General features: G+C 38.8%; 1 protein-coding gene across 1 annotated transcript in view; it reads left to right on the plus strand.

Moving 5' to 3' along the window:
* Positions 1-12,692, plus strand: part of kiaa1549la (KIAA1549-like a) — a 74,090-nt gene that overhangs the window by 43,812 nt on the left and 17,586 nt on the right. The window contains exons 11-13 of the mRNA XM_085915227.1: positions 919-1,079; positions 2,886-2,921; positions 8,611-8,804. Of these exons, the coding sequence (XP_085771353.1) occupies positions 919-1,079; positions 2,886-2,921; positions 8,611-8,804 (391 nt within the window). The remainder of the gene's footprint in view (positions 1-918; positions 1,080-2,885; positions 2,922-8,610; positions 8,805-12,692) is intronic.

Below are 12,692 nucleotides of genomic sequence, written 5' to 3' on the forward strand. Positions count from 1 at the left end.
GGGGTTGTTCTGAAGTAAAACATTGCCTCGATATTCAAAAAGCACAGACTGCACTGGGTTTCTTTTTTGGTACTTACTTTTGAGGCATTTCTCATCTGAAAATGTTACCAGTTGTTTGCTCATTTGCATCACAACTCAACAGTTTCAGCAGCTGTTCAAGTTGCTTTTGATTTGCTTTTAGGGGAAATTGTGTTGTTCATGTTTGCTGAATGTTGTTCATACTGAAGCATCTGAAGAGCACTTCATGTTCCCTCACACCTCTTGTCTCCCCCTCACTTTCTGAGAATCTATAATTAGCTAACTGGAGCCTTACCAACAATCTGCCCTTCTCTTTGTGAGGAATGTCATTTGCTTCATTCACACTGCTTTCACAAAGTCCTGAAAATCATCTGTATTCGGACATCTGACGTTCTGTAAAATACTTCAATAAAGAGCAGCTTTATACTTTGCCCAGGTAATACCAGGTATTTTAATAGGACTACTAATACTTTTCAAGAACATACAAACACTTATTTACACAACATTATATACTCAGTGAAGACTTGAGTGGTGCACAAAGCTTTAGACCATTTACATTATCCAATTCATCTACCATGCATGTTTTGGGACTATGAAGCAGTACTTGGAACAAACACGGCCAACTTGAAATATCCTAGCCAAGATTCAACTCCAGAACCCTCCGGCTGTAAAGCAGATATGTGCCGCAGTGCTGTCCGAATGCAGAAATTTTTCTATTAGGTAGGGCCAGTGGTTGATACGCAGCCACGGATAGGTCACGTTCATTTGGGTAAAAAGCATACCGCAAGTGCTCTAAATTCTTCTTGGTCATCATTTGAATAGCTAGATGCTTGTGCTGCCTTTCCTATTTGACATTAGTCCAGTTTCAAACCCTAATGATGGATTCTAATTTGTGTGCAGCTGTGGTGAAGATGCCGCAGAGCAACTTGTGGCTCATGGCTGTCCTCACACCTCTGTTCTTGCTGATGGTGGTAATCGGAATGGTGGTCTTCATTCTGTGTAAGAGAAACAGGGTCATCTTTAAAGCTGGGGCCTTCAGGACCTTCAAAAGCCGCTCCAAGGTAAGTTAGCCTCATCTTCATATGCCAGCTGTTATTTCCATATTCTTCCCTTTTTTCCTAAAAATGATGAAGCTACTCTGGGGGTGGTTCATAATAATCACCATTTTTTTATCATCACTGCTGTAACATGCTTCAGTACCCAATTTATAAATATTGCATAACCCGGATTTGTGACACGTCACACCGAGAAGTGATTGTGTTAAGTTGTCCCTTCAGGACAGGAAAATTGAATCCCATCTGTGTGGGTCTTGGCTCATTTATTTTCCTCGCTGCCCAATAGCCCTTGGTCGGTGCTAATCATGCATGTTGCAAAGACTAATGAGCAGAGAGGAGAAGAGCAAGGATCACTGCACTGCAGGGGGACCTTTGGGTTATATTCGCCCTTTAAAATCATAGCAATCAACCATCTTCATTTGAGGTTAAATAAAAATCCTTTATTTCAAATGTACGGTGTGGGTTGTATAGATTTTATTGACTGGTTTGACTTGGCTATATTGTTTTTTTTCTATGTGAAGTCCAATGCACGACTACCTAAACTGTTTTTAAGGTGGAACTGACACAATATTGACACTTACACATAAGTTAACGTTTCCACCACATAAAAATACTGATCGCTACATATGGATGAATGGCTGAGTTGATGGATGAATACAAATAGCTGGATACTTTTTTAAAAACAGAAGTGTATTATTGTTTTTCACAATTTAAAACAAAATCACAAGCCTAAATTAAAGCCAGGTGAGATTTTTTTTTATCAAAATGCACAAACGGTGAAGAATGATAGCACACCTCACATCTACTTGTAACACTCTGGTTTAAAATTCTGGGTTTGGTTCAAACAGTCAAGCATGTGCAGAAACTAACGTTGACTTTGACATGATTGTGCTTCTGTGTAAAATGGCGCATCTGTTGAAAATGGCAGATCTTCAGCCATTGGGCGGAGATAGGTTTTGTGGTGGTGTGTGTGTGTGTGTGGGGGGGTGCTACGTGAAATAGTTTTACTAAATCACAATCCAGTAAGACTCAGAGTATAAAAAAAATAATATTGGATTTACTTGGTTGTTTAAAGGGGAATCAACCCAAAAACATTTGTTAAGATAATATTTCAATGCAGCCCCACCAGTCTAAGCACTGCATTATGATTAAAATTGAGTTTGTAGAAAATGAATCAAGAAGCATCCCTACATTTTTACCCATTGCAGTGGCAGCCACTTTGCCACTTGCTATCGACCGAAATGACATCATAGTGCCAAAGGGCTCATCTTGAGAACATTCCGTGGCCAAACTCAGAAAACAGGTTGGTCGTTTTCTGAGATCTGTGCCACTATGATGTCATTTTCATCCAACAGCAAGTGGGAAGGCAAAATGGCTGCCCCCTGAGATGGATAAAAATTGCATTTAGCTTCTTAATGTTTATTCTGCACATAAAATACTATTGTCGTTAAATTTTGGTGGTTTACTTCCCCTTAAATTTCACACTTGGTAGGTAGCCAGGCACCCCAGAAACGCATTAAATTATTTGTAACAATTATTTGTAGCAATTTAAAAGTACATCTTCCATATGTGCCCTTTGACATATTGAGCTCATGGCAATGAATGTCACCACATAAGCAGATGCAGTATTTATCTAATTGACAACAATTTCAAGAAACTGCCAAAACCAAACCAAGACAAACAAACAAAAGAAAACAGGTCTACTCAAGTTTATCCTTCATCCCTTCCGCCTGACCTTGTATTTTCCGTTTTATTCTGTCATCATTTTTTTTAATCTCTTCCTGACCTTTTCCCTTGAACTTTGCTGTTCAGACCTCATATCGACGGGAGGGAAGTTACCACCACCAGGTACTGTCTGAGATTTAGGATTAGTTGAACACTGTCTGGCTGAGTGAATGTTTTCATCATTTGATTGGTGTACTGCCCGCGACCCTCGTGAGGATAAGCGGTATGGAAGATGAATGAATGAATGATTAGTGTACTGCTATGTTGGGCTGCCTTTGTTGCTTCTGGGTGAAATCGTGCATGTGGCTGCTGTTTCATGGCTTGGTCCATCCCCCTCACTGACCATGACAGATCACTTGGACGTGCTACAATGTTAAGTGGCCGTTAAAAATGTGAAAGTGACTGTAATAGGGCTGTAAATTTGTTCCTTAAGATTTAAAGTTATCGGGTTAGAGGCAACAGGTTGGGTTAAACAGAATCTGTAAAAGTAGTCTAATGGGTTTAGTTCTGACTGCAGTCAGCCATTTTTTACCGATGCTCATAAACGTGAACAACAAAATGGAAGCTTAATAACTAGGCTCTAAATAATGATGCAAATTTCTGTCACCAGCCCAGACTGATTTGCACCTATCTGGCCTTTCTCTTCTTCCTTTCCATTCAACACAGTTGTTTTACTCTACCTTGGCTTCAGCTAATGCCCCTGATTCAAGACTTTCTCCTAGAAGGTCCATTTAATCACTCATTATAAATTAAGCAGCCCCAGAAGGAATGATAGTTTCTGCAGGTTGCAGATAAAAGCTTGCAGGTAGAGAGGTTAGACGTTGTTCTTGTAAAAGTAGTAATTATGTCAGTCTTTCTTACCCTCATCACTCAACTGACAAAGTGAAATCTGAGACGAGGCTGGCATGATTTGCAGTCAGAGTAAAGAATATGGTAGTTTGGTGTGTTTTTATTCTCCCTCACTCTGTCACTCCACTCACACAGAAGTGTAATATCGCTTTTCTCCATTGGGGCAAATACAAATTGGAAGCAATAAACTGTCATGTGTAAGTAACATTGACAAGTGCATCAAAATGTCAAGACAGTCAATATGCTAAAAGTTGAACTTGGTGGCTAGCATAACGGCCGCACACATGCACACACGCATACACACGCAGAACATCATTAGAGTTCACTGTTCACATCATTCTAGTTAGTGGGCCTAAGTCAGTGCATTGTTATTTCTAAAGGAAAAGTATTCCCTATTGTTCATTTACTAATACAACTCCTTTTGTGTTTTACAATACATTGCAGAGCAATATAGCAATTTATTTTAGGATGTATTGATCGTTCATTCTCGATCTGGAGCTTGCATGCTCAAATGAAATAAACATTTCACACAGGGATTTGGTACAGGAAGAGCTAGCGGCAAATTAAAATTAAATACCGACGGTTGATTAAAAATTCAGATTATTTGCATGAGTAATAATCTTTTCACAGAAAAAAATTCACCGTGGGAAATCATCACTTCCTTCATCATTGAAAAAGGCTAGTACTACTATTTTTCATGGTATAACAAGGGGAATCAGAAAATGAATGTGTTTATTGCACATGCCTCATAGTGATAAATAATCCTGGCGGCAAATGCTGGATGGATTATCTTGAATGGTTCTTTTTCTTGGGAGCTAGTTGCCAAAGCCAGAGATAGACAATAGCTAGTGTTTGTGTTTGGCTCCATTCATTATGACGCAAATCTTTAGCAATTTTGACGCTGATTGGGTTGATACAAACATCAGACATGATACAAGTCAAATACACAATTTTATAATTGGGGCATCAGAGTTGTCCCCCCTTAACACAGCAGTAAAGGCTCTATGATTTGATATCTATGCGGCTGCTCCCTGTCTGAATTGTAAGTTTTACATTTGTCAATGACCCTTAATTACGTTTCATTGTAATGAAAGTAGTGTAGTGTAGTGTGTGCTCACCATCATGCATACATCCAATTGTAGCTGAAGGTCACTATGGCAGATGACATATGTAAACATATTATACGTACATGATTAAGATGATTAAGCAGCTAATTTACCACTCCGAATACGACATGGCAGTTACATGTCAAATGTTCTTTTGCGGTGAGCAGCTGTGGAGGTTTCAGAAAGGAGGTTATCATGGGGATATCAACGAGACCAACAAAATATGGGACAACACATTTATTATTGCCTATAAGATATTGAGTTTGTTATTTGACACAGCAGCTTGTTACAGGAAGAGTGTGTGACCACGTGTTTACTGCATGTAACTTTGCTCTCGGTCCTGCTAGTGCTAAACTTAAATCAATATTGTTGCCGGGGGAATAGCTCATCTGCTGCATCTCATCAAGCTGCTATCCGAGTTAAAATTAGGCTGGAAGAGAAGTGCAAGTAAGGAATGCAAGACCATGTCATGCAGCAGTGCTGACTCTGTGTGGTCAGTATCTCCGTCATTTAATATAAAGCCTTTCAGAAATGCTGGCCTATCTTTTCTCTTGCCTGGTCCACTAGGTGTTCAAAAACAAGGAGGTAAAGTTAATTTAGAAAAGCGCACACCGTGACTAAAAGAGACAGACCTTTCAGTGGAAAACACAGCATGAAATGTCAGATGTCTTCTTCAAGGTTATGATCATCCATTATGTTTTTCCACCAATCCATATACTGTGTAATGCATGACAGCTTTTACTGTGCGCATCGTTCACTCAATGATGTATATATCATTGCCAATATTCAGTGCTTAATAGGTTGTCTGTGCAAAAGCATGTTTAATATTTACATCTTAAAATAGGGTGGAATCAACGAGGTTAACCACAATCTATTCTTAGATGCTGGTTGATCTCAAAGTTGTACTGTATTGGATAGGAAATATTATACATTCACTGTATTAATTAACTGAATTTTAAACGTAAAAGAAATGCTGTTAATGGTACAGTATGGAAATAGGTCCAGTCGAACTCTCAGTGGTTACTGGGATTATGTGAAACTTGATGATAGTGGAATTTTCCAAAATGCATATTTAAAATGCATCTGGAGATGTTTGTCTTCTATGCAGGGCACAATGAATTCACAAGACTATCAAGAAAGTCAGGAAATAAAATGTAATGAATAGGCCGTGCTTAATGTTACCAGATGTAGAAGTCTCAGAAATTGCTTCACCTGTAAGGATGTTGTTGTTTTTACTTTTATTAGATTTTTATAATTCTACTGGGCAACACAATGGTGCACTGGTTAGCATTTCCGCCTTACAGTTCAGTGGTGCGGGGTTCGATTACGGCTTCGGCCTTCCTTTGTGGACTTTGAATGTTCTAACGTGGCCTCCGCGGGTTTTCGTGGGTGATTTTGTTTCCTCCCACATTCCAAAAACACACATGGTTATTCGTCTATATATGTGGCCTGCAATTGACTGGAGATCAGTTTAGGGTGAACCCCAGCTACTGCCCAAAGACAACTGGGATAGGCTCCAGCACGCCCGCGATCCTCGTGAGGCTAAGCAGTTTGGAAAATGAATAAATGAATAATTGTAGTGAACAAAAACTGTCTGATTTTAATTTGTTAATTTAAGTAATTTTTCATTCATGAATTACGTTTGTCAATTTAATGCAACTGTTTTACTGGATAATTAAAATGTGTTGAACCTGCTTATTACTATTATCCAGTTTTATTTTTCATTTCTTAAGAAAAGAAAATACTGGTTATGCATTTAATATATTGTATATTGTAATGGAAACATTGCTTGAAAGGACTCATTTAACTTCACACTTCTCCCTCCTTTTTTGCCCACTGCTCGTTTGTTTCATAAACACTCAAAGATCGACCTGTGAACAGCAAGAGACCTCAAGCAAATGAATGTCTGCAATCTCCATGTATTTTTCACACAAAAAACGTCATCACACAACATTTAAGCTAGTCGAGTGCAAACACTCAACCCGTAACTATATATTCATGCTGTTGTGAGTGCTCTCATCAATGTGTGCATGTGTCGACATGAGTGTGTATCAATTTCCCTGACACTCAGCCACGTGTTTTAAGGCTGGCTTATGGCACAGTGGTGTGTATTACGGATGAATTATTAACAATGCTGTCAGCCTGATGCCCACGCAGCCTAACCTCACATGCACTCAGGATTTAGTATGCATCATCAAATACATTAGGCGGCCCATTTTAGAGTCGCTCGAAATAGAAAAGGAAGGCAAAAAAAAAAAAAAAAAATCTGGGATTCGTCTGCTTTGTTGTGCAACATAAAAATGATCTGACGGTCCTTTTCTTTTCTCTGTGCTGTAAGGGCAAAGAAATGCAGCAGTGCAAAGAATGTGTCTGCACATTAGAGGTTTTAGGAAAATCTGTGTTCTCCTCTTTGTTTTCTTGATGCACTCATTCTTGACTCCCAGTGTGCTAAGTTTGTAAAGCATCATGCTGTTTCTAATATTTTATTATGTCTGCCATGCCATTTGGGAACAGAAGGTCCATCCAATTGCCCTTTTCTGTCATGGAAATGATGCTTTACTTTGAGGTTCTACTTAGGTATGCATTTTGTTATATTACCTCACTTTTTTTCCAATTAGTTCGACTCCAGTTTGAAGTAGTGGCTTTTCTTTGTTGGAGCATTTTTTCACCCAGTAATGTAGGTTACAAGATTGTTTTTGCTTAAAATCGCAGTGATACTGCTGTGCTTAATCAGAAGTGCAATCGTTTTATTTAAATCTGCTTTACGTTGAACAAACAATTACACAAACAGAGGAGAAGTGCACGCAGGAGTTACGCACCGGAGCAAATAGGGGGCTCGATGGATTGCCCAGGGGCACTTTGGTGTCCTAAAAACACCAGTATTCATTAGTCCATAAGAGTCTGCTTTTTTTTTTTTTTTTTAAATATAGTATATCCATGGAGGGTGAGCCCTGTGAGCCAGTCCCAAAAGCCACAGTTAAGCCACCGGTGCATCGGCCAATTTATGATTTGACAGATTTTACATACAAGTGAAGCAAACTCTGTGAAGCACTTCCAAATGCTTAAATCTCACCACAAACCTTGGATCTATTCAGTGACATTTATTTTATTTCTCCTTGCTCGTCTTTTTGTCATGCCCAAGAGAGTTTTTGAGCTAGAGTGAACTCTCACGGGATGGAGTGGAGTGCTCTCTGCTCTTGAAGAAATGTCACATTTCTGCATAGTTTCTGAGCGTTTGCAAATGAGTGCATGTTGGGATAGATAAGAAAACGAGATGCATGATTTGAGTCTTTTAGTCATAAGTAAAAATCAAATCTGAATAACAAGAAAATCATACGCCAGCATATGACCTTCAGTTTCTTTACCTCCTTAAATATGTCTACTGTCACTTGTGACATCCACAAAGCTTTCATTTTTCATTTTCAATTTGGCGGACTTGGTTTTTCAAGCCAGGAGTAGAACTCATCAAAAGAACATTGAAAAATGGACCAAACTTCTCATTACATCTTATCCATTAAATTACAACCAAGGTCAACCAAGACGTTTGCGAGCAATGACAAAAGGTCATTGGGTAGTTTGCTGCTATCTAACATGCATTAGCGTGAAACACTAATTGACAGGACATTGATCTGCTTTATGCTTGTGCTCTGTCATGCTTTGCCCATCAAAACATTAATCAGTTTATGATTTGTAATTAGGGTACAAAGCTGTTGTTGAGCTGTTGTTGCACAGCATGTTGCCTTTGTTGTCTTTCTGTTTGCTTTATGACCTCAAAAAAAATATAGTATGTCACCATGCTAATATTCATTTTGAGATGGTTTAAAAGGTTTTTGTTTTTTTTTCTTTACTTTTGTCAGCCTGTCCAGGGTTTTGATTATGCCAAGAAGCACATGGGTCGCACTGGTGATGAGACCATCTCTTTAAATAAGGACACTTTGGTTCTGGGACTGCCTGTGCGAGATGCCCCGCTGTCAATGTCACTGGATAAGAAGGTGTACCAGGATGGCACTGCCAACAAGAGGCCACCATCTGCTGACATACACAAAGGAGGGTAAGTAAACAACTGTCTTATGATACACACACTGTTCTCAGCTTGATGTGCTATGCAAAAACAGCTGCTATTGTGTTCGAACTAAAGCCAGAACTTTTCAGCAGAAACAGACATCAGTGTTTGTTAAGACTGGGCAAATCCTCCAGTATGCTGAGCTAAATCAGAGAGATTGATGTGATTTAAACATAAGTCCAGTGTTAACAAAAGGCTGTCTGCAGATACTTAGACAGCAGAAAACATGCATGTACTGGATCTAAATGTTGTCAGATGATTAACTTTTCTGAGGTGGTTACTGCGACAGTGTCTTTGTGTGTGTTCTCCAAAAAGTTTACTATTTACAGTTTGGCAAGGAGAAGCTCAGTCTGTTTCAAGGCTTGAGCACCACCCGTCGTCCCCCTTTTGTCTCCTTTAACTGCATAACCAAATAACCCATTGAGCCTGTGTGTGGATTGTATCTGTATTTTTATATTTAAGGCATGTTATGAATTCATGTATGCATCCCCTCCCTAAGAGAATTACAGACTATCACCGCGTGCCTCAATATTACAAAGAGTCTGCATGTATAACTTAAATGTTCTTTTACATCCTGTATTCTTTTTGTACGATACAGACTACCACACTTTATAATTTTAAAATACTGTCTTCACAGAGTGCAGCAAGAGTGTAGGTTGGTGCTTTGGTTTACAAAATTACCTTGGGCTCTTTTGTGGCGTTCAATCTGTGCTCCCATGGATACTCTGGCTTCCTCTCACATATACTAAAAGCATATCATGATCAGATAATTGAAGATTTGAATCGAATTGAGATCGGAGACAGGAACAAACAAACAGATATAAATAAATAAATAAATAAATAAATAAATAAATAAATGAATGAATGAATGAATGAATGAATGAATGAATGAATGTGAATTTGATTAGAAAAGTCTCTCGATTGTTTTCCTGCATCCCGATAGTGCATCCCGCATGTTGCCCATAATCAGCTTCAGCTCACCCGTGATCTTCAAGAGGACAAGCAGTCATGAAAATTGATGTATTAAATGTATGTGATGTGTTTCATTGAATCTGAAATGCACTACGTATTAGTGCACAACATTTACAGGCAACCATCGAGAGAATATCGGGAGAAGGTTTGCGACCTTGAACAAGCCCTGACGAAAACATCATTCGATACCTTCGCAAACATTCGCTCCTCAGCGGGTTGCGGTCTTAAGGGAATGCAAGATAAAACTTTTCGACATGTTCCTGTTTTACTATTGCTCTTTCCAAAAGGAAGCCACAAATGAGATGCATTTTTGCCTCCTTACAAAAATGCAAATTAAGGAACATGCACACAAATCAGTCTCATATTTACACACCACTAAACGAAAATGCATCGGGGTGAGATTAGTCGTGCTTTACCCCTTGAGGACAAGAAACACATGTATATTTATAACCCTGACTTTCCCCATGCTGAAGGGAGTGGAACAATGTTGACCGTATAAAAGGCTGGCATAATCAGCTTTACCAAACCATGAAGAGAAAACATTTTCAACCATTTACGTATATAGAGAGGCAATTACAAATCTTCAAGCAAATGCTGAAGTCAGAATGATATGATACTACATTATCGAGATGATAGTTGGGGACTTCTTTACCAATGGAAATTACATACAGGCACAAACAGGCTTGATGCGTTACATTTGATGGAGGAACATAGAAGATCCAGTATGTTTTTCATGATAAAACAATACTATCCATAGTCAGTCAATCTGACGGCTTTCTTTTCTCAGGGTACAGGGAGAACCCTACTATATCCGATATTCACACAGTCTAACATTCTCACAGTATAATCACAGTGGAGATTGGGAGCAGGAACTAGACATGGCAGATTAATTGATGCACATAACAGGTTGGATTAGGAACACGTTAAGAACATCATTTGGGTCAATGTGACTGACGTAAGGACATGCATATACTAAGCAAATACTAATGCAAATACCAAGTTAGTTCAGATACTCTAGCAAAAATGCCACTTTATTGTGGATTTAATGTTAGCTGTTTCTGGGTCAACTGGAAACTGCAGAGACAGGGACATGTGCTGAAAAAGGGTCGTCCCTCCCTAAATGCAGAATAGGCACACTGAGTAGGGTTTCATTCACCATAAGGAGCCACGGGTTTGAGCGAGGGGATGCATTTGCTCATTTGCAATGGATACGCAATTGTTGTGCATATGCGTTACAGTGAGGATGGGCACCAAATTTGCTCGTGAAAAGATTGAGGCAATGATTACTGCAATGACAGCACTTGACATCTCTGAAGTCAGAGTGAGGTCGTTTACCTGTCGCTTGATAATGAGAAATTGATAATGTGGAAAACAACAGATGATTGTACATAATCATTTGCCAAAGCATTTTGGAATCTAATTTGCATTTATTTCATTGAGGGTGATTTCATTTTATTTTATTACTACTATTAAGATAAGGTGACAATCTCTGTCACCTTGGAGAGTCTCCAAGAGAAGCTGCTAGTGGGTTTGGATGGACGGACACACGGATGTATGGATCATGTTTCCTCTTAATAAAGGTTGTCAAATGGCATGTTTTGGTGTAGTCATTCTTACATATGGAATGAAGGGATAAGTAGGGACTTCAAATAATGATTATGCTTAGATCCCCTGTGCGGAAAGCAGTATAGTTTCATTGGAATTTTCAATCAGGTTAACGCAATAGTTTGTTTATCTTATCCTCTATTAGTTCGTGTGAAGCACATAAGAAGGAAGGGTCAACTTTATTCAGTTGCTATGTTTTCCAGTATTCTCCCAGAAAATTTTGCATGGACCTTGCATGGATATTTTTTCTTTCACATTTTCAGCTGCCTTTGACCATTTGACTGAAAATGTGACTCCACTTGTATCGACCGCAACACAGACCACAATGTGTGTTTGTGTGTATTTCTCAAGGTGTTAGCCTTGCCTGTGGCACTGATGTCTGCTGATGTCTGATCTACAGAATACGTGCACGTCACACCACCTGTAGATGAGATGGGCCTGGCACATTGTGTACCCACTGTGGCTTACATGGCTCAAGGCTGTGTGTGTGTCTGTGTGCACGCGTTTGTGTGTGTGCGTGTGCGTACTTGAGTCTGTGTGCCTGCGTGCGTGCTTGAGTGCGTGTGTGTTTTGGGGCATGTACATAGTTCACATGCCAGGTATCTTTGTTGCAAAAGAACATAAACAAATACAAAAGGTCTATTTTCGACTTACAGTACAGTAGTACATACAGTAGTTGGCTTTTTCATAATTTATGTACTGCCTGTACATACCAAGGATGGACAGATAGATGGACATACACATCCATATTGCATTTTCATGCAACCAACACTTGCTTTCCTATTAATACAAAAGTCAGAAGAAATATTCTATATTCTGTAAATCTTTCTAATTCCTGTCATAGTATTCAAATGTTTTTGTATGTAGTTTTTTAGCATTGTGAATATTTTTTTTTAAGCATTACCATCTGTACTTTGGGCCTTTTTTATTTCTTTGCTTTTAGCTTTTCAATAATTGTTTCATTGTTTGCCATCAAAATAATGCCATAAAAACAATTCAGCGTAAAAGGATAATTAAAAGGCTGTAACCTGACCAGTAAAACTTGTCGGTGAAATTAATTGTTTCTATAGCTTTTGCCCTATACTTTCGGCTGTTTGGACTATGTCTATTAGGTTTGCTTAATTAATGTTGAATATTGATAAAGTTTTATAACTACAAGTCCATTAAACTATTCAAATATTTGAAAGGAGATATAATGGTCATTTTTCTCATGTGTTTTCATCATTATGTGCCTTGTTTGTGTAATGTACATGCTGAGACTCTAAAACCCTCTCCTCCCCTGCCTTCCGCAACCCTCTC

Source organism: Syngnathus leptorhynchus, chromosome 6 (genome assembly GCF_054491065.1).
Source record: "Syngnathus leptorhynchus isolate UIUO chromosome 6, UIUO_Slep, whole genome shotgun sequence".
Lineage (NCBI taxonomy): Eukaryota > Metazoa > Chordata > Actinopteri > Syngnathiformes > Syngnathidae > Syngnathus > Syngnathus leptorhynchus.